Source organism: Hirundo rustica, chromosome 6 (assembly GCF_015227805.2).
Source record: "Hirundo rustica isolate bHirRus1 chromosome 6, bHirRus1.pri.v3, whole genome shotgun sequence".
Taxonomy (NCBI): domain Eukaryota; kingdom Metazoa; phylum Chordata; class Aves; order Passeriformes; family Hirundinidae; genus Hirundo; species Hirundo rustica.
In genome coordinates this window covers 59,983,498-60,000,904 of record NC_053455.1, presented here as the reverse complement: position 1 = coordinate 60,000,904, position 17,407 = coordinate 59,983,498, and the positions used below count along the sequence as shown (strand labels likewise).

Genomic DNA, 17,407 nt, shown 5'->3' with positions numbered 1-17,407 from the left:
CGGGGGACACAACCCCCCAGCAGCCCAGGCTGGCCTGTGACCCCCATCCTGTGGGGCTGGGGGATGCTCCGGGACGTCCCCAAAGTGCTGGCGTGTCCGTAGGGCGACGCACGGGAAGGTCCCACGCCACAGGAGGTGACAAGGACTCCACGCCGCCCTCAGGGGTCGCAGAGTCATCTCTCTGCCACACAGTGAGGTGGAGCCGGATGGTGTTTTTCCATCTTTTTATTATAAAAACTCCTTTCTTTTTTTTTTTTTGGCATTCTCACATCTCTGCTCATGAAAACCTCACTCACCCGCCGGCCCGGCCCTGCCCGGTGTCCCCCAAGCCCCGGGAGCAGAGACCAATATTTACAGATGCTGCCAGGGACTGGGGGGGCAGGGGGCACCCCGGGGCCCATCTGTGGCTGATTTAAGGGGGTCCCACCTGCTCCCTTCTCCTCGGGAGTGAGGGCCGGGGGTGCCCTGGGGAGGGGCAGCGGCAGAGCCGGGGGCACAGGGGACCCGTGGCACAGTATTTACAGGGGGTCCCCGTGGGCACACACGCACTCACAGCCACACACACACACGCACACGAGGGGTTGTCACCCGTGGGACGGGCACGGCCGCGCAGGGACGGGGGGGACACGCCGGCTGGGGCTTCCCACCGGCCCCTTTGGCACACAGGGAAGCGGGCGGGAAGGACGGGGGCTGCCTTCATCTGAGCCGGAGAGTTCCTGGAGGAGCGGGGGGCGCACCGGGGAGAAGGTGCCAGGCGGCGTCACCGCAGCCACGCCCCGGGTGACACCGGCACCGGGCGCGTCCCCCCTCGGCCCTCCGGGTGCACGGAGAGCGGGGGACGCGCGAAGGAACCCAACCCAATAAATTAGAGGTGGGGTGGGAAGGGGGAAGGGGGCGGCGGGGAGGGGGTCAGAGCCCGTTGGGGGAGCGCTGGATGAACGGCACTTTGCTGAGCTCCACCACGGGCGAGCGCGGCTTGTTCTGCATGCGGGGCACCCTCTGCAGCAGCTGCTGCGCCTGGCGCTGCGCGTCCCGCAGCTCCTTCCGCCACTGCGCCAGCTCGGGGTCGCTCTGCGGGGCAGGGAAGCGGGTCAGGAGGGGGGGGACGGGGCAGGGCCCAGGCTGCCGGGGCTGTGGGGTCGCCCCACGTTTTCAGTACGGATGTCCCGGCACGGCTCGAAGGGCCAGCGGCCAGCGAGGGGGTGGCTAGCAGGCAGCGGGAGGTGGCCGGCGGCCGGGGCGTGGGGACACTCACGTCGCACTGCAGCACGAACTGCTTGCCCCCGCGGATGCGGAGCAGGATGCACTTGCGCTCCTTCACCTGCGTCTCCTCCACCGAGTCGATCTCCTCCATGGTGAGCAGGGACTGCTGGGGGGACAGGCTCAGCCCGCTCCCCGTGCCCTCCCCGGGGTCCCCCCGCCCCTCCGCCCCCCGGTGCCGTGCCCTCTTTACCGGAGACTCGCCCTCCCCGCGCCACTCCAGGCGGTTGGGGAAGAGGTAGAAGTAGCGGCGCTGCCACTGCGTCAGGAAGGGGTTGCCCAGCTTGGACATGTAGCCGTGCATGATGCAGTCCTTGCCCATGGCGTATTCTGGGACCACAGGGAGGCGGGATCAGCACCCGGCACGCGGCCGGCGGCGGTTCGGGGCGCGGGTCCTCGGCCCCACTCACCCTCCTCGTGGCCCAGCTGCTTGTTCTTGGCCTTCTTGCGAGCCTCCAGCTTGTCGGTGTCGGCGTTGACGGCGTCGAAGACGGTCTCGGTGACCTCCTGCTGCCAGCGCTCCGAGATGGTGAGCGGGAAGTTGCGGTACAGCTCCTGGTCGCTCTCCAGCAGCTGGGCAGGGCGGGACGCCGGGGTGAGGGGCGGTGGGACATCCCACGCCCCCAGCGCTCGGCCCCCGTGCCCGGTACCTTGATGCCCTTGGTGTCCTCCTCATCGAAGGAGCCGATGTCGAAGGCGTCGGCCGCGTTCACCTCGCCGCGGGGTGGGACGAGGGGCGGCGGGTACTGCGGGCGGAACGGGGGTCAGAGGGGGCACCGCCCACCTCTGCGCCCTCGTCCCTGTCCCCAGCCAGGGGCAGGCACCCCTCACCTTCTGCAGGAACACCATCTGCCAGTCCAGGCCCTTGAAGAAGGGCTCCTCCTTCACCTCCTGCGCCCTGTGCGGGGAGGAGGGCGGCTGAGCGTGGCCGCGGCGGGGCTGTGCCAGCGCATCCCGCACCACGCCCGGGGCCTCGGGGACACTCACCCTCGCCCCATGCAGCCCAGGCGCCGGTTGACGTCCCGCTGCAGCAGCCCCTCGAGCAGGGAGCGCAGCTCCGGGGAGAAGGAGTCGGGCAGCTCCACGGCCTGCGGGAGATCCCGTGAGCACACTGGTGAGCGGGGACAGGGACACACAGGGACACCCGGATGGGCACAAACACGTGCTCCAGGCAAAGGCCAGCTCTCCCCGACCCCCTGTGTGGGTGCCCGCGGCTTGCCCGCAGCCCCCTCCGTGCCCCCACCCACCATGGTGAGGGTCATCCGGTCAATCTCGTGCTTGTCCTTTGTCTTGTGCTGCCGGAACGGGCTGTGCCTGTGGCGTGGAGCGACAGGGGGCTCAGCGGTGCCCAGCCGTGCCCAGCTGCGCCCGGCTGCGCCCACACTCACCCCCGGAGCAGCTTGAAGAGCATGCAGCCCAGCGAGAACCAGTCGGCGCTGCTGTCGTAGGCCACCCCCTTCTGCAGCACCTCCGGCGCCATGTACCCGTGGGTGCCCCTGGGGAGGGGGCACAGGGGGGTCAGGGGCCGCCCCGGGCAGGGGGGCAGGGCGGGCAGGGGTGTGGGCACACTCACACGCTGGCGTGGGGCTTCTTCTTGGAGAAGTCGCAGGCCAGGCCCAGGTCGGAGATGCGGACGTGGCCGAACTCGTCCAGGAGGATGTTTGCGGGCTGCAGAGACACCGGGAGACACCCTGAGCCCCGGAGCGGCCCGCAGGTACGGGGGTGGCGAGCCTGGGGGCGCTCTGTGGGATTTGGGGGTGTCTGAGTGGCCCCGAAGTCTCAGTGTGCCCACGGATTTTGCTGTCGGGGACGTCCATCAGACCAGAGGGCGCCGTCCGGGCTTGGCGAGCGCCCACAGCGCTCTGAGGGCGCCCGCGGGGTTTGCGTCACCCGTGGGCGCCCACGGGGCGGTGGAAGGGTTTCTACGGCTCGGGGACGTCCTGCGGGTGGGGACGGTCACCTTGAGGTCACGGTACACCACGAAGCGGCTGTGCATGTGCTCCAGGCCCAGGATGATCTCGGCGGCGTAGAACCTCATCTCCGCCTCCGAGAAGACGCCGTGCTGGGACAGGTGATAGTGCAGGTCCCCCCCTGCGGGGACGGGGACGGGGACGGGCCGTCACCCGGAGCAGGCGCGGGCAGGGGGCTCTGTGCCCTGGGAGTGGCGCAGGGCTGGGGTCTCACCGTTCATGAGGTCGAGGATGAAGCTGAGCTTGTCGGGCGTGTGGAAGGCGTAGGACATGCACACGATGAACGGGCAGTCCTGGCGGGAGACGCTGCGTCACCCTCCCCTGTCCCCTGTCCCCTGTCCCCTGTCCCCTGTCCCCCGCCCAGCAGCCACATCCCCTCACCCCAGTGCTGACGAGGGACAGCATGATGCGCTCGTTGAGGGCCAGCGTCTCGCCCTGCTTCATCTTGATGCGCTTCTTGTCCAAGCACTTCATGGCGTACCTGGGGGACGGGCACGGAGTCCCTGCAGCCACCGCAGCCCCGGAGCAGGGCCGGCACCCAGCGCCCGCCCACGGCCGCGACGTCCCTGCCAGCCCCGGGCGCCCGCAGCTGCCACCACAACCCCGCAGCCCCCCCCGGACAGGGGTCATCACAGCAACGCCACCGGGACCCCCCCCCAGCCCCCCGAAATCCCAGGCGGGTCCCTCGGTGCCGGAGCGTTCCCGTTACATTTTCCCCGTGTCCGCTTTCCGGCAGCCGTAGACCTCCCCGAAGCCGCCGCGGCCGATGATGCGGTGAACGCTGAAGTCGTTCATGGTGAGCTGGAGGGGTGAGGAGGAGGCTGGGATGAGCCTGGGCACCAAGCCCTGCCCCGGTTTTCCCAGGTGAGGGACACAGAGGCTCCCTAGAAGCACATCCCCCTCTCTGGGAGGTGAGGGGCAGGGATTCCTGCTCACATGGATGTTCAGCTCCACGTTCTTCCACTGGCAGAACCGCGTGAACTTGTCACTGCAAGGAAGAGCAGAGAGGGCAAGAGTGGAGATCCTGGAGAAACACGCCCTTCAAAGGCTCCCTGGATTTGTCTGCAGGCAGGGAGCACCCCCCGGGACACCTGGGAAAGGAAGAGACCCCCAAGTCCCCGGTGTGGGGAGCCCTGATCCCTCTCTGGACTGGGAGACCCCAACCCGCATGGGAATTTCCTCCCAGCTCACCTCTCGATGAATTTCTGGAAGATGCCCCCGCGCAGGTTCTGGCAGATCTCCTCAATGTAGGGCTGGGGAGGACACAGGGCTCAGCACTGGGTCCCCAGGGCCACCCAGGCCACCTCTGTCCCATCGTTACGTGGGGGCTCATCCACCCCAGGGATTTCACATCCCCCCACTGCCACTTCCGGCCCCCGGGGATGCTTCTGCCACCTCCGGGGACCCCGACACCACCAGCCCTGGGGACCCCTGGGGTGACATCCAGGCTCCCGATCGCCTCCCTCTGAGGAGCCCCTGCTACCTCCAGCCCCCAGTCTCCCACCACCCCATGGGGACCACCAGCAATTTCCTCTCACTCCCAACATCCTGGGGACCCTGCCACCATCCCCTGGGGTCCCCATTCCTCCCGGGACACCGCCCTCCCACTTTCAGGGACTCCCGTGACCCCGAGCTCCCTCTTAAGGATTAACTCTCTGAGTGCCGCAGGTGGCAAGGACCCCTTCCCCGCCCGAGGTGATGCCCACCTGGAAGAGATCTGGGGGCACCTGCTTCTTGCTCAGGTGGCTCTGGACGTGCTCCGTGGCGCTCTTGGAGAAGGGCTGTGAGGGGGACAGGACTATGTCACCTCGGGCAGAAGGGACAGCGGCCAGGCAGGGCTGCCCGGGGCAGGAATCCACCCCCATCCATGTGGGTGCCTGGATGGAGCCTGTGGGGGCTTTGGAGCTGCTCCTGAGGACACTGTGGGCACAGTGGGGACATCCCTCGCAGGCTGCTGCCTCGCCCCCGTGCCTGGCACTCACGTGGGAGCAGGCCAGCAGCTCCTTCATGATGTAATGGTCGAAGATGTGGCGGCTGCGGGCGGCTCGCTCCTCCTCCGAGTCCAGCTTCTCGTACTTCTTGATCTGGAGAGGGCACAGCTCCAGTGGCACAGGGGCACACGGAACGCTGGGAACTGTGGCCTCTCTGGGCGCCAAGTTATCCCGCCGCCCGTCACCTCGGGTGGTGCTCTGGGCACCGTGTCCCTGGGCCCTGGAGGCACCAACCCTGTCCCCCGGGTCCTCCCGTCTCACCTCCTCGTAAAATTCCATCAGGGGCTTGGCCTCCTCGGCCTGGTTGAAGGCGAAATCCCGGAAAAGCAGGTAGCCTGCAGGGACAGAGTCGCGGTGTGAGCGGTGACAGCCCCCCAGGCCGGGCCGAGGGACACGGGGACATCCCCCGGGCCTGCCCAGCCCTGCTGCCACCCCAGCGCCAGGCCAGGCAAGGGGAAGTGCCACGCGGGGACCGGTGAGGACTTGGCAGGGTGACGGGGTGACAAGGACGCAGCTGGCACGGGGGAGCAGCAGCCTGGGGCACCGCCGGGCAGTGAGGGGGCGGCTGTGGGGCACAGTGGGGGCAGGGGCACGGGCGGGCACAGGGAGCAGGGCGGACGTGCCCGGAAACCGCCGGAGCCGGCAGAAGGAAGTGAGAGACGCTTCCTGCCCCGGACGGTTTGCGCTGGCGTGGGGGGAAGTGACAGGGCAGGGGACACAGGGTGGGGAACGTGGCGCAGCCCCCCGGCACCCCCGTCCGGCCCGGCCCCGCAAGCCCCCCCTGCCATTCCCGTGGCCACTCTCGCTGTCACGGTGGCCACCGGTGCAGCCCACCCACGCTGGCCCCTCTGCTGGCCCGGGTGCCCCCTCGTGTCCCCACGGCCCCCGTGTCCCCAGCTCACCGATCTTCTGCGCGAAGATCTTGTCAAAGGTCACCTCTCCCCGGTCCTCCAGGTACTTCTGCATGACGCTGCGGATGCTGGGGACACGGCGGAGGGGCTCAGCCGTGCCCCCCGATGGAGCCCTGCTCCCCACCCCTCCTCTCCTCCTCCTCCCGTGTCCCCGAGCCCCGGTGGCACACACGTCCTGGCATCCTGTGTGTCCCCGCACAAGTGTGGCAGGATCACAGCGTGTCCCACGCCAAGGGAGGGTGGGGACGAATGTCCCCCCCTAAAAACGCTTCACAGGTGCCTGGTAGTGAGGGCGCAGGAGGGGTCTGGCAGCGGGAGTGGGGACCGTGACCCACTGCACACCTGGGTACAGGTGTGAGTGAGTGTGTGTGTACACACGGGTGTGACACGGCGGCGACAGAGGGGACACCCAGCTGGGTGGGACCGTGCGTCTGGCAGGATGTGTCCGTGTGTCCGTGTTTGCGTGTCCCTGTGTCAGGCAGGATGTGTGTGTGCGTGTATCCATGTCCGTGTGTCTGTGCAACAGGCGTGACGCGTTTGTGTCCGTATCCGTGTGTCCATGTCCGTGTCTGTCCATGTCCGTGTCCGTCCGTGTCCGTGTGTCCGGGCAGGTGTGACCCGCACACGCACGTGTACGGGAGGTGTCCGCGACCCGCGGGCGCGTGCGAGCGGTGCCGGGAAGGGGTGACCGAGGGACCGGGGGGTGGCGGTGCCGGGGGCGGACGGACGGACGGACGGACGGGCGGGCGGACAAGCGGAGGGGCAGCGGCGGGGCCTCACCTGGGCTCGGGCAGGACGATCCTCTTGCTGGCGCGGGCGGCGGGCGCGGCGCGGCTCTTCTCCATGGCCATCAGGTAACTCACGTCCGCCAGCACCGCCTCCAGGTCCGCCATCGCGCCGCGCCGCCGGCCCCGCCGCCGGCGCCGCACCGGCCCCGGCCCGACCCGACCCGACCCGCCGGCCCCGGAACCGGAACCGCGCCCGGAAGCGGAACGGGGCACGGAGAGGAGCCGGGCGGAGGAGCGGGGAGCGGCCGGGAGGGGCTCGGCGGCCCCGGGACGCGGGCGGCGGCAGCGCCCGGAGCGGCGGGAGCGGAGCGCGGAACGGGGCGCGGCCGCACCGGGAGCGGGGCGGGGACAGCGGGGCTGGGCGGGGACAGCGGCGCCGCCACGCCCGGCCGGGAGGGGCCGTGACACCGGCTGTGGCCCTGGCGGGGTGTGTGACACCGGGTGCGTGTGCCAGCGTGGGGCTGTGACGCCGTCCGTGCGTGTGACACTGTGTGAGAGAGCGCGGCTGTGTGTGGCAGTGGCTCTGTGCGTGTCATTCCACGCCGCACGGTGTGTGCGGCCACACGGGCCGTGCCGGCAGCAGGTGTGACCGTGCGCCTGTGACACCGTGTGCAGGCTCCCTGTCGCCGGGGCCAGGAGGGGACACCCGGAGGGGACAGGTCGGGACGCTGGGATTCGCTTGGCTCTAGTGTATCACTGGTGGCACTTGGGGACCAGGGCACAGGGAGGGTGACAACGGCCTCAGCCACCTGTGGAGGGTGATGTCACCTGCCCTGTGCCTCGCCATGCAAATGTCACAGCCCAGCGCCGCAGAGAGCTGAGCCGTGACATCCCCGCAGGGTGGGGGACACTAAATGTCACCCCGGTGGCACAGGAATCCCCTGGGGGAGGGCAGGTTTCCCAAGGGATCTGGGGGGCAGAAGCCACACAGGCCTCTGGAGGACCTGCGGCCCTGGCAGGAGGTGATGAGACACAGGGACAACTGCCCCCACCCTCCAGGAGAGAGCGGGGACACCGGGACAGCTGCCACCACGGACGGCACGGGGGGGACGCAGGAGGTCCCAGCCCTGGCCTTGTCCCCTCCACTTCCCTCACAGCCAAACGGGCAGAGCTCACACTTATGCATTTTAGTTGGTCTTTTTTTTTTTTTTTTTTTAAATTCCAAAATTCCACCCCCAAGAAATAAAATATTTCCCTTGGGAGGCTGGGCTTTTCCGTCCCCCCACAACAGCTCCCACAGCTTGGTGGTAATTTGGTATGAGCAAAGCCTCTCTGAAAATCCAGGACGGGAGAAGGCTCAGGAAGCAAAAAAACCCCAACCCCAAATACAAAGAAAAAAGAAAACCAACCCCACTTGACAAGTAGGTGCCCAGGTGCCCTCCCTCTGCCCTAGTCAAGAAGCCCCAACCCCAGAGGAGAGAGCGCAAGACATGGTTTGCTTTTACCCTTAATGCTTACATTTAATTTTAAAGCACAAACATCAGAGATGGACTCTAAATCGCCAACAAAAAAATAGATATTTACAATATTTCTCCGGGGAAGGAAGGGAAGGAGGAAGGGAGGGAAGGGGGGAGGGGGGGATTGAAACGAAACAAAACCACAACCAAACCCTTAAAACAAGTGACTTTGCTTGCAGGAGTTGTCTTCAGGGAGCAGGCTGGGTTGGTTTTAAATCACTAAGTGATTTTTATTATATATAATTCTCTTTTTTTCTTCCTCGGGGATTTGCACCACGCCGGGGTGGCGAGGAGGGTCGCACACCGGAGTCTCTGCGGCTGGAGAGAGGGGGGACACGGCGGGAAGGGGGTGCTGTCCCCGTGGAGGAGAGGCCACCTCGCCCCTCTCAACAACCCCAGCTCCGGAAATTTTCTTTCGCGTTGCAAAACTCAAAAAGGAATCCAAAGGAAAAAGAAAAGCTTTTAATTCTTCCGACGTCGTTGCCGGGAGCCACCGCTGAGAGAGGCCGAAGGCTCCTCCTCTCGCCTGGGGGATTTTCCTGCTCCGAGCCCTCCGGCGCCGCTTGGGCCACGCTGCCCCTTGTCCCAGGCACTGCGGGGTTGTCCCCTCGCGTCCCCCTGCCGGGGACAGTCCCCGCGGGCCACCTCTCCTCCTTTATTGCTTCGGGAGCAGCGGGGGGGGTGCGGGGCTGGGGAGCGGGGGTGGTGGTGGTGGCACGGAGGGGACACCCCGGATTGTGCTATCGGTGCGCTGCCAGGGAGAGAGCGGGGTGCTGACACTGGGGGCACAGACAGGGGGAGCGTCCAGGCACAGGCAGGACAGGGAGGGAAATAAAATAGTGACCCAGAAAAAGAAAGATTCCAACCTTTTTTTCCTTTTTTTTTTTTTCCTTGTCTTTTTTTTGTTGTTGTTGTTTTGGTTTTTTTGTCTTTTTTTTTTTTTTTTTTTTTTTTTAAAGTGCAAAAAGCTCTCTGCTGCCCTAGAGAGAGGTTCTTTGGACCAACCATTCATTGCAAAGGAAAATCGGCAGCGAAAAGGGGGTGGGGGGGAAGGAGAGAACGATGCCGGTTCGGTCCCAGGCCGCGGAGCAGCCCTTGCCCCTCCGGCCCCCGAGTGCTTGGTGGCGCTGGGAGCTGGGGAGGAAGAGGAGGCAGCTCCTGTCCCCGCCCCGTACTCGCTCACTCACCCCTGGCTGATGCTTCCCGAGTCCTCCCTGAGCTCTGGTGTACCTGTGGGTTCTCCCCTGTTCCATCCCCTCGGACAGATGAGATATCCCCCTGCTCCTGGGACAGCCCAGCCACGGGGCTCCTGCGCTGGGCGCCCAAAGAACTGCCCGGATGTGCCGGAGGAGGAGGGGGGTGGATAGCAGTCCCTGCAGCCAGACGAGGGGAAGGGGAAGGAGGGGAGAGCGCAGGGAAGCGCCGAGCTGGTGGTGGCGCAGAGGGGGACGGGGTGTTCTGGCTCTGCTCCAGCTTCCTTGGAGAGACCTCGACCCTCAAGCTTTGTGCTACCGGGGAATTGACAAGTGTTTCAAGGCAAGGGAATGACGGGGAGGAGGGGGAAAGCTGGGGGGAGAGGGTGCCCCATTTCTCTGCACAGAGGCCTCTGTTGCAGCCCCCACCTCGGGAGCGGCCAGCCTCTGGGCCGAGGCTCCCTGCCACATGCCCGTTCCTCCTCGGGTACTGGCCAGCCTGGCGGGACGTCCTCCTCGGCAGAAGTCCCGGGGAAGGAGGAGGAGGAAGGACAGCGGAGCGAGGCCAGCGACGGCCCTGCCTGCCGAGTCAGGTGGGAGGCAGCGGCAGGACACGCAGGGCGAGGGGGGAAGGTGGCGGACCGGCTCTCCGAGAGGGGTGGGATGGGCTCTTTTCCTTCTCCTCAGTCTGCCCCGGGGAGGGTCTCTAGCTGATTTTTTGGATCAGCTTCTCATCAGACAGGCAGTAGAGGCTGTTGATGGACAGGTCCGAGATGAAGTGCTCACAGGCTTTGCGGGTGATCTGTTTGCAACCCCGCAGGTCGATGAGGGTGATGTTGGAGATGCGGCGCAGGTACAGCAAGGCCTGGTCCGTCAGCTTATTGCAGCCTGCGGGCAGAGCACAGGGAGCGTGAGGGGGACGCAGCACCGGGAGGAGGAAGGGGAAATCCAGGAGGCGCCTGGAGCAGGGCACGCACCTGCCATGTTGAGCTCGGTGAGGGAGTTGCGTGTGGAGGAGCCCACGGCGGTGAGGAGGTTGGCCGACTGGTCCGTGAGGTGGTTGCAGTGGCTGAGGTCGAGGCGGGAGAGCAGGGGCATATGGCGGATGATCAGGCGCAGCGTGGCGTCAGTGATGTCCAGCCCGGCGAGCCGGAAGTCGATCATGTTGCGGAGTTTGCTGCGATTGTCCTGACCTGCGCGGGCAGAAGGAGAAACGGAGTGGATGGACTGCCTTGGGGACCTTCCCTTGTCCAGCCCAGGGCAGCCCCAGGGCAGCAGCAGCTTACTGGGTTTGTCTGTTGGAGGCGTGAGTAAGTCCCGGATCTGAGGGTCCTTGATTCCTACTGCCCACCGAAGATCGAGGGTCCTGAGAAGGGGGCAGCTGGAGGTACTGAGAGCACAGACCGCAGACCAGGAACAGCCCGCTAGGATGAGGTCTTTCAGGCCTGGCAGAAGGGAGGCAGGTAACAAGTTAGACGGGTTTGGTCGGCTCCCAGATCTCCACCATCTTTTTCCACGCACATGAGGGAGCGGGTCCCCTCCCTGCCTGGGGTGGGACACTTGCTGGGTGATGGGACCCAGGAGTTACAGGCTTGCAGGGTGTCTCCCCCCATGACCCAGCCCTCAGGAAGCCTCGGAGCAGGCTGGTGGCAGAGGAAGGGACACACTCACCTGGCAGCCTGTTGACGAGCCATGTAAGCTGTTTTTTTGAGATATTGGTCCAGCTGAGGTCCAGGCTGACCGGCTGCCTTTTGATGATGCCGCTCAGCGCCTGGGGGGTGATGGACTTGCACCTGCTCAAGTCTATCTTTGTCCACAATCTCTTGTCACAGCACCTGGGGACAAGGACAAGGCTGAAACTTGAATCCCGAGAATCCCATGGGGTAATAAGACTGCCAGCAGGGTGCTTGGCTTCCGCAAGGAGCCCAGCCCCGGCGTGGCCCCAGCCACAGAACAAAGTAGTTCCTCCTGGTTTCCATAGGTTTCCCCAAACGTGGGAGGTTGCCGAAAGTGCTGGGCCACCCATTGCAGCCCCAGCAGGGTTTTGCTGCCACAAAACAAAGACTCCAAGTGACAGCCGCATGCCTGCTTGCCCTCTCTGGGTGCTTCTCCTCATCTTAAGGATCCTTACTCCCAGAAGGCAAAACACTGTGTGTCCCACCCCAGAGCCCCAGCACAGCTTGCTCCTTAGCCAGGAGCAAACACTTCCTCTTCCATGGGAGCTTGTGTGAGCCCGGACCTGATGGCAGCTTAGCTGAGGGTGCAGGAGAGGGGACACTTCTCCACCACACCACTGCCACCAGCTGCTGATCAAAGCAGGCAATCCCCGCTGCTCGGCTGTTAGAAACCTCCCAGTTTCCATTCCTGTCTGTTCCCAAGCCCTCCATGCACAGCTGTCCCAGTGCCAGCATTGTCTTCGGGCCTGCTGCCCCCCGAGGCATTTCCAGCCAGCAAAGCCATCCCGCCTCAGCCCGCCATCCCTGCCTGCTGGGAAGTGAGGCAGCAAGGGAGGCCAGGAAGGGCACTGGCACCTCGCAAGGACACGGAGGAAGGCAGAAGGGAATAACTGAGATGGGTGCGCGCACGGCAGAGGCACCAGGGCTGGCTACAGTGACCCTGCCTGGCTCTGGGGAGTGACGGGAAGGCACCGAGACGAGATCCTTGCCCCCGTCCCCTCTGGGTGTCTGCCACAGATGCACCCCCAGCCCCGGGACGCGTCCCTGCACTCACCACTTGTACCAGGTCTTGCACACCCGCATGCACTCGCAGAGCTCCCTGCGGGTGAGGTAGCGGAACACGGACATCCAGACCTCGCGCTGCACGCAGCTCTCCTCGCCCTCCTGCGCCCGGCCCCCGCGCCCGTTCAGCCGGGCCGCCCCCCCCTCCTCCGTGTTCTCGTCCTCCTCCTCCTCTTCCTCCTCCTCTTCCTCGGCGGCCGCCTCCTCGTCGCCCCCGCTCCGCAAGGGCGTCCTGGCGGGCGCGTGGCGCACGACCACGCGCGGCGAGTGCTGCAGGTTGGCCGAGGAGGCCGTGATGGCTTGGAGCTTGGGGACGATCGAAGTGCCGTGGACATCTTTGGTGGGGCGCTGGAGCGTCACGGTGAGGTAGGAGCCGTGCAGCTTGGCCTTCTCCACCTCCGACAGCTCTTTCTTGCCGCTGGGGTTGTTCTCCTTCTCCCGCACCATGGTTCTCTCCGTGGCCTGGAGCCGCAGCAGCTGCCGGCGCTTGAAGCGCTCGTCGCGGCTGGCGCCGTGGTGGTCGCTGGGCCCGGCCCCCGGCGACGAGCGCGTCACCACCCCGCGGGGGGACGCGGGGTCGTGGATCAGCTGCAGCATTGGGGTGGGCGAGTTGGGCGGGGGGGTCAGGGGCTCCTCGCAGCTCCGCAGGGGCCGCAGCACCTTGGCTTGCGCCGAGTCGTCGTCGCTCTCCTCCACCTTGCGCTTCTGTGGGGAGTGGGGGTGAATGGTTAGCGGGAATGAGACCTGGGGAAGGCTTGTCCCTTCTCTTTTTCCCCAGGGAAACACCATGGTGCTGGCAGGACCTGCACCAGCAGTGCCCAGTGAAATCATAGAACGGTTTGGATTAGACAGGGACACCTTGCACTGGGATCAGGTTGCTCCAAACTCAATTCAACCTGGCCTCGAGCACTTCCAGGGATGGGGCATCCACACCTCTGGCAATCTCTGCCAGGGTTTCACCACCCTCACAGTAATTAATTTCTTCCTCACAGCTCATCTAAGTACCACAAGGGCCAGAGTGCACCCACACCACCAACAAGGATTTTCCTAACCCCTTCTCAAAAGGGGCATCCCTTGATGGTGGGCTTGGCTTCCACTCTGTGCCCAACAGTTCAGTGTCTCTTACAGTGGAATATCTCAGCATCACATTGCAGTAGCATGGATCCAGGCCCCCGAGCGCTGCCCCCCCCATGATTCTCATTCTCACTGGTCACCGCCCCTCCTAGCCCTTGCTGGTTGAGCACAGCCCTGGCAGGACACAGCAGGAGGGATGGAGGACACAGATCCTGCCTTGCCACAGCACAGCTCCTTACCTGGCCCTTCTCCGTGTCGTCACCCTGGTAGCACTTGGGGCACTCCCAGCAGTTGGGGAGCTCATCGTTGAGCAGCCCTTCCCCATCCATCTGCAATGAAAGTGGGGGGTCAGCAGCAGCCCAGCCCCACAGCAGCAGCCCCCCTTTGCCCAGCTCGTGCCCTGCTCACCTGCAGACAGCCAGGGTGAACGATCTCGTTGCAGATGCAGCACTCCATGAGCTTCTTCTCAAAGTCCTGCGAGTCCTCGTTCTGATCCACCTCCCCACAAAGTGCACACGTGACCGAGTGAGGCAGCCTGGGCTACAAAGGAAAGCAGGGTTGACACCGGGGCACGGTGGGACAGCCTTCACCCAGCCTTCACCCTTTCCTTCCCTACTACCTGAACCGTGGAGAAGCACCCTGCTATCCCCCAGGAATCCAACTTGGACTCACCGCCAAGCACTGCCGGAGGACACAGGACTGCTTCATGCGGCCGGGCCCGCCGAACTTCTTCATGTCCCTGCAGTAGTGGCACATGCCACACTCGCCCTGCATGCAGGCCTTGCATTTCCTGCACCGCACCCGCCTCCGCCGGGCGCCCGACACGATGGGAGACACTGTGGACCTGACGGGAGTCGGGCGTGGCGCTGGCTTCATGGTGTGTGGCTTGGTGATGGGGATGGTGGGCAGGCGCACCCGCAGCCGGGCCTGCAGCTTTAGCTGGCAACAGGGAGAGAGGGGATCGGGTGAGGAGAGGGAAGCGCTGCATTCCGCTGGGATCTGGAAGGCCCTGATCCCTGGAATCGGCACCACCGCTTCAGATAACATGTCAGAGAGCAGCTCTGTCCCCTCAGCGCTCCGCAGCCAAAGGCGCCTGGATCAGCGCTGACCTGGCACTTCTCCTGGAGCATGCTTCTTAACCCCTCGCACCACCCCACACACACCAAGAGCTCCGCTTCCTCTCACTCCCTGTTAGGGCTCAAATGGGTCTGGAAATGGCTACTGAGTCCCAAAAGCACCCCAGAGCATCCACGCTTTCCTATCGAGGCAAGGAATGACAGCCTGATCCACCCAGGCTGTGCTGTGTGTGTCACTCTGCCAGCTGTGCAAGGGGACATCTCTGGTCGCTCTCTGCCGAGCTTGAGGCACGCTGGGAACACCCACACCCTCCTTGTTTACAGTGCAGGTAGGACAGCACAGCTCTCCAGCTGTCACCCTGCATCCCATCAGCCCTCACAGGAAATCTGCTGGCTGCAGGATCCTTCTGGGATTGGCCATGCTGGGATGTGCACCACAGCTGATGGGCTTGGGGAAGGGCAGGCTCCCAAGGATGGGGCTGGGGATGTGCCAAGCCTCCGAGTGCTGCCACCCAAAGCATGCACACATCTCCAGGTCACCTCTCCCAGAAAAGCTGCCCAAGATGCTTGTGCCGCACAAGGATTGTGCTGGATGCCCTGGGCAGGGCAGGCAAGCAGAGACAGGCACCTCCAAAAAGGGCAATCCGAGAGGCTCATTTGTCGCCAGACTCCCAAACAGGGACAAACCCTTCAAACCAACCCAAACAGTTACCCACCCTTCCCAGCCTGAAAGGGTCCTGCTCTTCCCACAGCCTGCCTTGTGAGCCCATCTCCCGCCAGGAAGGAAGAAGTGACCTCTGGGAGCCATCCTGGCAGGCCGCAGGAAGGCAGCCTGTGGAAGGGAAGTCCGGCTGCTCCATGCCTCCATCTGCCCAGCGAGCTCAGCCCAGGCTGCAGCCCAGCTGTGGGCCCTGGGCTATCAGCACAGTTGGACAGGGAAAGGCAGGGATGCATGGAAAAGTCCCACTGCTGAAGAGCTGGCTGCTATCAACAGGGAGAGACTCCCAGGAGAGAGCTGCCTCACTTGGGGTTGGAGACCTAATCCTACAACAGGGACAGGGACACAAGGGACACGTTCACCTCACAGTGAGGGGCTGGACTGCTCCTGACCATCAACCCCACACACCTCTGCCACAGTGAGGCCTGCCCTGACACATAACATTCCTCAGGCCATGCAGTTCTCCCTATCAATCCAGAAGGCTCCTGGGAGAGCAGGATCACGCCTTCCTCCCACAAGGCTCCCAATTCTCCAAGCACAACCAAAAGGCTGGAGAACACGGTGCAGCTGGGGTTGATCTGGTTACCACCCATCAGCTGAGCTGGGATAACCGGCACAGTGGGAGATCTCTGGGTTTGCCTGCGGTACCATGGAGGCGGCTGCACCCCACATCCCGCTTTGGCACTGCTCCCAAGGCGGGTATGGAAGCGGTGCCACCACACCCCAGGCTTAGGAAACGGCTCTGACACGTGACACCCATCTGGGTCCCCTCCTTGCAGCTCCTACCTTATCTCTCTTGGGCCACTGGACGATGGGGACGCCTGTAAGTGCCAGTTTGGGGTCGCTGTTTGCGTATTCTTCCAACAGCAGCTAATGGAGAGAGGGGAGGGGGGAACACAGCAGAGAGACAAAAAGCACAGGTGTGAGCAGAGGGAAATACGGCTCCCGCCAGCGAGGCAGGCTCCGACCAGATGCCAAGGCCAGCATGCTTCAAAGGCGGCTGGGAAGGAGCCCTCCTCTCCCCACGCCCGCCAGCAACCATCCCTCCTCCCCACATGAGACAGACAAGCTCTGTCGAGTCGATCTGCACCAGCGCTTTCATCAACTGCATTTCAGCCCCGAGGCCCCGCGCTGGGCTGTGGTAGAAGGGGAGAGCGCCAAGATTTGGCATTCTGGGGGGGATTTTGGAGGGAAGATTCACCAGCATTACCCCCCTGCCCCCCAGCTGCTCCCCAGGCACGGGGCAGCCTGGAGAGTGCAGCAGCAGCAGCAGCATGCAATGCTCCGGCACCCCTTCCGTGGCCTGGCACAAGCTGCCGGCAGCGGAGGAGAGCTGCTCCCCCGCACTGCCTCAGGGTTTGGCTTTGACTTGGAGGGAGAGATCCCTCGGCACCGACCGGACTGGCACGCTGCCCTCCAGCGCGACAGCCCCTCGCTCCCGGTGCGCTCCCGCCCTCACCCCCGTACTTTCGGCACCCTCCGGCGCGGCCCCCTCCCCACATCCACTCCCCACCGAATTTGCCAGTTGCAAAGGTGCTTTATTTACTTGACGTTGCCATGGTTACGCAGGCAGGAGCCTCCTGCCGGCATCCCGGCGGGCGGTGCTTCCCGCTGCCGGGCAGAGCCAGGGCAGGAGGTGCCCGGCGTGCCCCCCGCCCGGTTTTCCTGGTGTCTGGGGAGGCAGGAAGCCGCAGTCTCCCCTGGGCTCCCTGGCAGCGCAGCGTGCCGCCTTCAGACCTTCCGCCTCCCCAGTGAGCACACGGCGAGGGAAAGGTCAGGGCTCGGAGCTCCCACACGGACGTCCGTGGGACCGCAGCGTCCGCCGGCCCGTGGTACCGGGGACGGGGCGGGGGCGGCTCAGGCACGCTCCCCGTCAGGGAGCCGAGGGATTGCGGGGGCTCCCGGTTGCTGCGCCTGCATCTGGCTCGGAGCCGGGGTGGGCGACAGCCCGCTGGTCCCCTGTGCCCCGTGGCGCTGTGGCCGGAGGGACGCGGCGGAGGGGACCCTGCGCACACGCGGCCGGAGCGCCTCGGCAGCGGTGCCGGCGAGAGCGCCCCGGGGACGGGAGAAGCGAGCCCGAGCACCGGCCAGGGACCCCTCCGGGGAAGCAGGGGTCCTCCCGCTGTCCCCTCCCACCCTGTCCGGGACCGGAGCGTCCCCGCGTCCCCTCCCCGCGCCACGAGCGTTGCCAGCTGCCTGACCTTGCGCCTCTGGAGCTGCCGAGACTCTGG

The 17,407-nt window shown here is 65.1% G+C and overlaps 2 protein-coding genes across 4 annotated transcripts in view; both read right to left on the bottom strand.

Annotated features, from left to right (window-relative positions):
* Positions 1-224: 224 nt before the first annotated feature.
* Positions 225-7,036, bottom strand: GRK2 (G protein-coupled receptor kinase 2). 2 transcript variants are annotated; one of them, XM_040066347.2, is made up of 21 exons: positions 6,913-7,036; positions 6,124-6,200; positions 5,483-5,556; positions 5,213-5,314; positions 4,937-5,011; positions 4,422-4,483; positions 4,167-4,218; positions 3,940-4,031; positions 3,612-3,711; positions 3,445-3,523; positions 3,221-3,351; positions 2,834-2,928; positions 2,649-2,756; positions 2,508-2,574; positions 2,248-2,348; positions 2,092-2,158; positions 1,911-2,006; positions 1,671-1,833; positions 1,454-1,590; positions 1,256-1,369; positions 225-1,071 (listed from the first exon to the last, which is right to left on the bottom strand). In XM_040066347.2, the coding sequence occupies exons 1-21, from the start codon at positions 7,023-7,025 to the stop codon at positions 910-912; spliced, it is 2,067 nt and encodes a 688-aa protein (XP_039922281.1). In that variant the 5' UTR covers positions 7,026-7,036; the 3' UTR covers positions 225-909. The 2 variants fall into 2 exon arrangements, with proteins under 2 accessions (XP_039922281.1, XP_039922282.1); XM_040066348.2 differs by having other exon boundaries at positions 1,256-1,366; positions 6,913-7,028.
* A 1,318-nt stretch (positions 7,037-8,354) lies between these two features.
* Positions 8,355-17,407, bottom strand: part of KDM2A (lysine demethylase 2A) — a 33,454-nt gene continuing 24,401 nt past the window's right edge. Inside the window, exons 14-22 of one of the 2 annotated variants that reach the window (XM_040066281.1) lie at positions 15,963-16,046; positions 14,055-14,321; positions 13,791-13,922; positions 13,622-13,711; positions 12,301-13,013; positions 11,242-11,405; positions 10,857-11,015; positions 10,548-10,763; positions 8,355-10,458 (exon numbers count right to left, since the gene is read on the bottom strand). In XM_040066281.1, the coding sequence (XP_039922215.1) occupies positions 10,277-10,458; positions 10,548-10,763; positions 10,857-11,015; positions 11,242-11,405; positions 12,301-13,013; positions 13,622-13,711; positions 13,791-13,922; positions 14,055-14,321; positions 15,963-16,046 (2,007 nt within the window). In that variant the 3' untranslated portion in view covers positions 8,355-10,276. Of the gene's footprint in view, positions 10,459-10,547; positions 11,016-11,241; positions 11,406-12,300; positions 13,014-13,621; positions 13,712-13,790; positions 13,923-14,054; positions 14,322-15,962; positions 16,047-17,407 lie in introns of both variants that reach the window. The other variant, XM_040066280.1, reaches the window with a different exon arrangement.

Bases quoted from the DNA above. Each gene is read 5' to 3' on its own strand.
- GRK2 (XM_040066347.2), bottom strand. From the start codon at position 7,025: ATGGCGGACCTGGAGGCGGTGCTGGCGGACGTGAGTTACCTGATGGCC. The intron at 5,012-5,212 runs GTGAGTGCCAGG...TCCCCCTCACAG, and splicing joins AGCTGCTGGCCTGCTCCCAC to CCCTTCTCCAAGAGCGCCAC. The intron at 3,712-3,939 runs GTAACGGGAACG...CCCGTCCCCCAG, and splicing joins AAAGCGGACACGGGGAAAAT to GTACGCCATGAAGTGCTTGG.